Source organism: Benincasa hispida, unplaced genomic scaffold, assembly GCF_009727055.1.
Source record: "Benincasa hispida cultivar B227 unplaced genomic scaffold, ASM972705v1 Contig261, whole genome shotgun sequence".
Lineage (NCBI taxonomy): Eukaryota > Viridiplantae > Streptophyta > Magnoliopsida > Cucurbitales > Cucurbitaceae > Benincasa > Benincasa hispida.
This window is the reverse complement of record NW_024064775.1, coordinates 370,288-379,150: the sequence shown is the minus strand read 5'-3', so window position 1 is coordinate 379,150 and position 8,863 is coordinate 370,288. Positions and strand designations below refer to the sequence as shown.

Here is an 8,863-nt window from a genome sequence, read left to right as displayed (position 1 = left end):
GACATCAATAAGATATATCAAATGAAGGATAACTCAGATGCACCGGGGAACAAAATCATTGATGACCCAACAGAGAAGTAGATGGAGGACGCGCTGCAAGTCTTAACGCAACTGGGCACGAAGTGGTCGATTTCACTCAAGGGCATCCGCACCCTGGCTTCCAAATCTTTACATCCGGAGGGTAGGCTTTGGGTCTACTTGGTCAAGAAGTGACTGATCCCAACAACACATGACAAGATTGTATCAAGGGATCGAGTCATGGCCGCATATACTGCATCGCACGCGACATTCCAATCGACGTAGGGCAATTGATCGCAAGACAACTCAGAGCACTGGTAGGGCACATTCGAGGGCAGTACTTCTTTCCGTGGACTGTTTCAAGTCTATGCATAACAATGGGCGTAGGCATTGATGAAGAGTCTATGCCTGAAGTCCACGGCCTCATCAACATAAAGATCTTGAGGTTGCTCCTCAAAGAATTCCCATATTGCCTTGAGTTACCCTTAATGAGGCTGCAATCTATCTCAACGCGCCGCAAGGACCCAAGCCTAAGAGACCACGCAGAGAAGACAACGGAAAAAAAAGATCCAAGAGGCACGAACGCATGATCCAGATCCTTTGGACCCTTTGCCCTTGGTAATCCGCCCTACAAGCCCTCCAAGCTCACCCGCACAACCTTCTTCTCCACTCCATGAGCATTTCACCAACCTTCTCCTTACTCCAAATTCTCCCACCGCATACCCACCAATCTACTCACCAGCAGCATCATCACCGCAACCTTCCATCCCACCGCCGCAAGTTGATGACCCACACGATTTGGGTGAAGGCACCTCTGCCCAACCCCAAAACGATGCTGGCGAGACATCGCAGGAAAAACCTTGCATCACCTCCCTGGCTGCTGAGTTAGCCGAAATGCAGTCCCTTCTCTCTCAACAACAGCAACTTTTTGCTCAACAGCAAGCCTTCAACAATCAAAGATTTGAGGTGGTAATGGAGCAAATCGATGATATACAATGCAGTGCTACCACATCAAGGGAGGCGTTGATCAACATGCAGCACAATATTTATAAGATCCATTGGCACCAACGACAGATTGCGAAGCGCAACCAGGAGTATTTCAATTTTCTCACCGTATATCTTCATGGTCCGATGGTGCCTCCGCATCTCCGGCAGCACTTGAATTTTGAAGAAGCTCCCTTAGCCCCACCTCAAAACCCTCCTCTAGATCCTCCAGCTCCTCAGTAATAATCCTCACATATTTTTTTTATGCGGTTATTCTGCAATATTATTTTTTATTCAATTAATTATTTTTCTAAGTTGATGAAATTCTTTGATTCTTTGTACAGGCAACAATTTTGTATTGCGTTAATTTTTCATTATTTGTATACTTTGTTAATATTCAATACAAATGAGTACATATTCACTCCTTTTTGCATGTACCTTTTTCTTTATCATCCTTTGTCAATATTTGCAATATTCTTAATCTTTTACTTTTGCGTTATTCATTGTGTTGCCATGATGTAATATATGTTTATACTTAGAAACATTTCCCCTATTTTGTCAATTCTGACTAACACTTAGTTAATTCTTAGTTTAGCAGTACTTTACCTTTTATCTTTCAAAGTTCTGCTAAAACCTTCTTTTTGAAATTTTCTTCTAAGTGTTTGTCTAGTCTATCCAAACAACGCAATGAGGACCTTGCTCATCTTTAAATTTGGGGGTGGGGAAGGTCTGAGCAGATGAGATGAAGAATATACAGTCATTAAGAAAATGCGTTCATTTCCAAAAAAAAAAAAAAAAATTATGCCAAACTCCAATGTCAGCGCAAGGGAATCCTAAAAAATGTTCCCAACCTGATAAGAGTTTAGTTGTGAAAGGAGCCTGCCCGTAGTTGGATGTTCGTATGACACGTAGGAGCAAGCCAAAAGGAAGGTGGGTTTCCATGAACAACGCAATATAAAAATGAGAAAAATAAAGAAAAATAAGAAAAAAAATAAGAGAATGCAAGAGACAACTCCTCTGAATATCACGAGTTAGAGTTGAAATTGGCACACAACCGTAGTTGGATGTTCACATAACACATGTTGGAACAAGCCAAAATGAAGAGTGTAACCATGACCAACAGTCTCTAATAAATGATGCAAGATTTGACCACCACATATAGACATATCAAGTTGTTTTGACAAAGAAGAGATAAACATTCTATTTTAAAACTTGAAAAGCATCTTTGAGCAGAATTTTGTTATATAGAAGAATAAAGTAGGGCTTGTTAAGAATTAGCAAGGATAGAAGGAAATTGCGATGTCAAGTAATGTGCCTAAGTGTAACATTCGGAGCAACCAATCGATGCAAAAATATAGGATAGGAATTGAGCTTTATCGCCTTAGTAGAAGATATGCTTGAGGACAAGCACATATCTAAATTTGGGGGTGTGGTAACTTGTAGAAATACAAGTCATTTATGCTACCTTATCTAGATATTGCAACCAAAAGAAAAGGAATATGCGTCGATTGTATGAAAATTAGCTCAAAAATACAATAATTATGAATTATCGCAATTATACCCACTAACATCATCAAGATGGTAGAAGAGGATATTTCTATTCTGTTTTGTAGGAAACCAAGTCAACACTTGCGATCAAGGCTCAAAGAGAAACTGAATAACGCATCTCCGTCACATTACGCCTGTCAAACCACAATGAAGAGACAATCAACGCAATAATGGCATAATGCGACAGTCGATCCCGAGCTGAATTTCAACCGCATGCAAAAAATAAAAACAACCCCGCATGCGAGCACCCGATCGAAAGATGCAGCTGAGCAATGCAAACACGGAGGATTGTGACACTTGTACAACTAACCGTTGTGAAGATTTGACGGTGTGATTGTATAATAGAAGGAATATTTATTCCTCCATCTTTAGAATTTCCATAACAATAAGTGGGATCCACAAGCCAAGAGTCAAAGCTTTTCACCTATAAATATCCCCCATAGAATTCAGAGAAGATATACTTGATACGAGGGCGAATTTATGCTAGATTACTGAGAGAGAGGCTGAGCTGAGTGCTGATCGGAAGAAATTCGGGAAGAAAAGAGACAAGACCGAGAGGTGAGTCTCAGTGCTATTATGTCAGATCCCCGCTGTGAAGCTCTGTGCTTAGGTCCCTGCTACCGGTTGAGCAAGCCTGAGAGGGAAGTTCATCCTTCCGTACAATTCGTCCACATCGGCAAGCAAATCTCCATCCAGAACGGCGCCAAGACGTTGGCGCTTATTTGTATTTGTTTCTAACTCTATTCATCAACTGCATTTCATCTTCTTAATCTTTTCATTCACAAATCATGTATCGGATGCTAAATAGTATTATTGAATGTCTTGATAATTTCCATTTTCACTTCTCTATCTACTTCTGTTCCTCCATTAATCGTTTTTTCCATGAAGTTTTCTTTATCCCCTGGTAATTAATATGGATTAAACGAGTAACTTAGTATGTGCTAAAGAGATAAATGAATTTGGCTAAGGCATGCTAGACGACATCTTCACCTGTGAGAGCAAAAGTGAAGATGCCATTCTGATCTGTCAAGAGAAGGTTAGAAGAATGTGTTAACTAAAGCGAGAGGTACTTCCAGAAATGGAAGAAACCTTGCGTTCATTACGTTCGTCCCTATTTCACCACAGAGATGTGGGAACGCGGTCGATCACCGAGAGGTGTACGCTAAGGGAAAAGAGGAACCGTACTTATAGCTTTAACGCGATTAAGGAACTTGCGTTGTTTATATTAACTATCTTTTCTATTTCTACTTCGCACATAAGACTTCGCACTGCATTACCCGATCTTTGTATAATCTTCACAGCCAGCCTTGACCTTGGTATCTTGTATTATAAAACCTGTATCTTGTATCATCTTAGCTTAGGTTTACTTTATCGTAATTTATTTTATTACCGCATCTTTACCACTTTACTTTACTTTATCGCATGTTTAATTACCTGTACACAAAACTATTTTATAAATTGGAAAAACCCCTGGTCGCATGTATCACAAATATAACGCAATAACCTCAAACAATCCTTGTGTTCGACCTCAGATCACACCGAGAAACTTGTGATGGAATATACATGGTTCCAATGAAATGAAACTTATGACAACGCACAGCGTATTATAAGAACAGTCATCATTAACGCATATCTTGAAGTAGTATCGCATGGCCTTAGATCTTGCGTGCATCATTGTATATCATCTCTATTACCGTGTTACAATCAGCGCCTGCCTTGACGTGGCAGCACTGCGCTGTATATCGTCGACTTGCTCCATTATTGCATTAAATCTCTGGTCGAAAAAGGCTTGTTGTTAGGTGAAGAGTTTATTGTTGGGAGAGAAATTGTTGTTGTTGGGCCAGAAGGGACCGTATATCTGCTAACTTATCAACCAGGAAGGCTACAGTGGGTTGCTCTTGCGATGTCTCGCCAGCAACGTTTTGGGGTTGGACAGAGGTGCCTTCACCCAAATTGTATGGTTCATCAACATTCGATGTGGAAGAGAACATTGCAGTGATGATGCTGAAGGTGAGGATGGGGCTACTGGGTATGCGGTCGGAGAATCTGGAGGAAGGAGAAGGTTGGTAAAGTGCTCGTGAAGTGGAGAAGAAGGTTGTGCGGGTGGGCTTGCAGGGCGGATTATTAAGGGTAAGTGGTCCAAGGATTCTGTTTCTTGCGATGGTGATTCTTGGACCTTTTCTTTTCCCTTATCATCTTTGTGCTGTCTCTTCGGCTTGGGCTCTTGCGGCGCATTGAGATCGATGGTGGGCCTCTTCAATGGGAGCTTTGGGCAATGTGGGGATTCTTTGAGGAGCATCCTCAGGATTTTGATATTGATGAGGCCATGGACTTCATGCATGGGTTCATCATCAATGCCTACACCCAATGACAGGCATAGACTTGAGATAGTCCATGGGAAGAAGAATTTCCCCCTTATGTGCCCCACCAAGGCTCTGAGTTGTCTTGCGATCAACTGCCCTACATCGATTGGTATGTTGCGTGCAATGCAGTATGTGGCCATGACGTGATCCCTCGATACTATCTTGTCATGCGTTGTTGGGATTAGTTGCTTCTTGACCAAATAAACCCAAAGTTGTGCCTCAGAAAGTAGTGCCTTGGATGCCAGGGTTCTGATGTCTTTGGGAGATACTGTCCATTTGGTGCCCGATTGTGTTAGTATTCTCAGCGTATCTTCCATATGCTGTTCAGTGAGATCATCAATGATTCTGTTTCCCGGCGCCTCTGAGTTATCTTTCATCTGATACAACTCATTAATGTCCCTTGCGCTGAAGGACACCATCTCCTCCTTCACGTTCACAACATCCCTAGTTCCATGAAGCTATTCATGGTAGAAGTTCCTCACTACCTTAGGAATAACAATGGCTGAGCACTGGAAAAATGAGTCCTAACCATGTTCCACGATCATGCTCGTGATGAGGTCTGGTAGTGGCGTTGGCACAGGGTAAAAGCCCATCTCCATCAACATGTCATCATTTTCTCTTATTCTTGATGGATGCCCCCTTGCCAATGCGGGCTCGCTACTCTCGACAACTGCTTTGCCCTTGTCTTTAGCCAACGAAAGGCAGGCCTCTTGCCTTTTCTTTCTTTCCCATTCCTTGCGTTGTCTCTCCTTCTCTCTTTCAGCAAGTTCTTTTCCTTTCTTCTTTCTTAAGCGCTGCCTATTTGCTTCGCGCTTCCTTTCCTTCTCTTCTCTTATTCTTCTTTCTTCTTCTGCCTTCTTTCTCTTTTCTTCTTCTTCCTCTTCTCTCTCTTCCGTTTCAAACTCCTTCTCAAACTGCTCAAAGGCCAGCAAAAGGCGATGTTCCTCTTCAAGCTGCCTTATCTCTTCGATCCTCGCGATTTCATTATTGCGGCGCACTTCTTCATCATGCAGTCTTCTCCTCCTATCACCTTCTATGTTGATGAGTTGGGCCCGTGCCATTTTCTCCTACCTCTCTTCCTCTTCCTTTCTCCTCCTTTCCTCTTCTTTTAATGCGTTGATTAAATTTTGAGGGTCAACAGTAGACCCTTGCGGCGCATTCTCCTTGCGACGCTGCATCAATGGAGTAACATCTCCTTCTTCACCTTCGTCAGTCGGAACCATCTACGTTGTTTCAGGTTGCACTGGCTCTCTTAGCTGCACTGGTTCCCCTAAGTCCTCCCTCACAGAGGTGGGTTCTCCATCCATCTCTAGGCTTGCAGCCTTCTTCTTTCTTTCTTCTTCCTTTTTGAGGTGCCTTTCCTCATGCCTGCGCTCTTTCCTTTCTTCCTTCTCTTTCCTCTTCCTTAGCTTGGCCTCCTCATCCTCCTCATCCTCCTTCTCTTTATTCTTTTTCTCAGCTTTGTGCTGATGAGATGGCTCACCTTCTCCAACCTTCTTCCCTTTGCTCTTATTTTTCTTATTTTTCTTCTTTTTCTCCTCAACCACCTCTGGTTGCTTCTCTGCCGCAACTTCCTCCAATGTAACTCTGGAGGGTCCGTCATCGGTTTCTACGTTGGCAATCTCCTCAGGATCCTCTATGGCCAGAGTGCTTCTTCTGGTTTCTTCTTCCACCACTTCCTCCATCACCGCCACCGTCACCTCCTCCGTAAGCAGTGGTTGGTTGATAACCCCAACCTTAGGTAATCCTCCTCCTTTCTCCAGGTTACTCAGAATGCTCCCAAACATCTCCTTGTCATCTTGCCTCTTCTTCTCACTTTCAGTGGAGATTGCTGGTGTTGGGAGTGGGGTGCTTTCAGAACTTTGCCCCCTTTTCAATAGGACTAGCCTGACTACTAGAGGGCTTCGCCAGGGTCTTTTGGAGATTCGAGGAACAGTGTGGGGTTGGGCAGCGAGATGGCAACTGGCAGCAAGGAATGTTTCCTCTCACATGGAGAGTTGGGCTGATGAAGGTGTTGAAGGCGAAGCAGAAGGTTGGAAAGTTTGGTCGGCCATGGATGCTTAGGTGAAAGAAAACTGGAAAACGTTAGGGTTTTTAGGAAGAAGAAAGCTCGGTATGCAGGGGTGCTAGGGTTTCAGATTGCAAAAGAGGCAAAGTGATCTCACAGACGGGGGGGAGGGGGGTGTCCTTTTATAGGTTGGGCTTTAGTGGGCCCAACATGATTTCTACGATGGTAGGCCTTGAGAAACTCAAAAGGCCTGCCGATTGCACTCCCCTCATTTATGAAAATTTCCTTTTGTCTGCTCCATCATCATTTCTTTGGAATACGAAATGACTGGACTTCTCAATTTTGCAAAAATAATTTTCTTTAAGTTTTATTTGAAAGGATGAAAGGTGAAGATTTAACGCAATGCATTCATCAACGCAGATGCATCTTTGCAGAGGACGGGCAACAACGCATGTATCCCTGCAGCCCACCCCTCAGCTAAACACATTTCTGGAGGATCAGGCGCACGGTATTGCTACTAGCACAACACTACCTCAACATAGTGCATTTTCGTTAAAGACGGGCAAAGGACACACACACGCGCAACACATCCCTCACCGCAATGTATTTGGGTTCGGTGAACACAAAGTGTATCTTGTTAGTTCAAGATGCGTTCATTATTGCAATGCATACTGGGTGTTGATTGTTTTATTATTATTATTATCATATATATATATATATATATAATATATATATATATATTTTATAATATATATCTTCATCAACGCAAGTTGCTATGACATGCGGTAATCTTTTTCTTCTTATTTCTCAATCATTCACCAGTTAAGAGTAATGCATTAAATACAGAAAAGTTAAAGGAATCAAAGACAAGTACAGAAATAAATGCAAGAGAATTAAATGAATCATAAGTTTGTAAAGTCGTGAAACCAATTAAATGAAGTAGTAAAAGCCAAAGTTCATAAATTCAGAAAGACAGGAATGAACTGAAAGCATATAAACATAGATTTGAGATATGGATCGGAATATATTTTTCTTTGATGATCACAATCCACACCTTTGTAGGCGGTCCAGCTTGTCTGCCCAATGTCCTCAAGGACATTGCTCTTTTCCATGAGATCCGAGGGCTTCAGAGTTGCTGGGCAATGTTCTAGGTGCTCGATTTCTAAGTTCAGAAGCAAGCTGCCTATAACACAAAAACTATAACATGATGCACGCAAGGTTCAAGTCTATGTCCCTATTACCAGTTCCCCGGCAACGGCGCCATAAACTTGTTACGCAAAAATTGATAGGTATGATTCATGATGTTCTATGCTCGAAATGATGCGATACTATCGCTAGATATGCGTTAATTATGGATGTTCACGTAGTATGCCATGCGTTGTCATAAGTTTCCTTACGATGGAACTAAGTGTAATTCCACCGCAAGTTTCTCGGTGTGATCCGAGGTCAAACATGGGGACTGATTGAGGCTATTGTGGTGTGATCATGATATATGCAGCCAGGTTTTCAATCTTTAAAAGTTTGGTTTGTACAGGTATATAAATTGCAATAAAGTAGACTAAAGCAGTAAAGGTGCGATAATAAAATAAAAATACAATAAACCTAAGCTAGATGATACAAGATATAGGCTTCATGTTACAAGATGCTGGGGTCAAGCTGGCTGTGAAAGTTATGCAAAGAACATGGAATGCGACAGCAAGTCTTATGAACGGAATAGAAAGAGAAAGACAAAGACAAAGAATATGACAACGTAAGTTCTCAATTGCGTTGAAGCTACAAATGTTGTCCTGCTCTTCTCTTGGCGTACACCTTTTAGTGATCGGTCGCGCTCTCACATGTCTGTGGTGAAACAGAGACTAACATAATGAACGTAAGGTTGCTTCCATGTCTGGAAGTACTACTCGCTTTAGTTAACACATTCTTCTGACCTTCTCTCGATAGG

General features: G+C 42.2%; 1 protein-coding gene across 1 annotated transcript; it reads right to left on the bottom strand.

The window, feature by feature from the left end:
- Positions 1-6,136: 6,136 nt before the first annotated feature.
- LOC120069157 (protein PXR1-like) lies at positions 6,137-6,598 on the bottom strand. Its single transcript, XM_039020833.1, has one exon. The coding sequence runs from the start codon at positions 6,596-6,598 to the stop codon at positions 6,137-6,139; it is 462 nt and encodes a 153-aa protein (XP_038876761.1).
- Between the last annotated feature and the right edge of the window lie 2,265 nt (positions 6,599-8,863).

What these genes read in the sequence shown, in the direction of transcription:
- LOC120069157 (XM_039020833.1), bottom strand. Translation starts at nt 6,598, where the DNA reads ATGGAGGAAGTGGTGGAAGAAGAAACCAGAAGAAGCACTCTGGCCATA.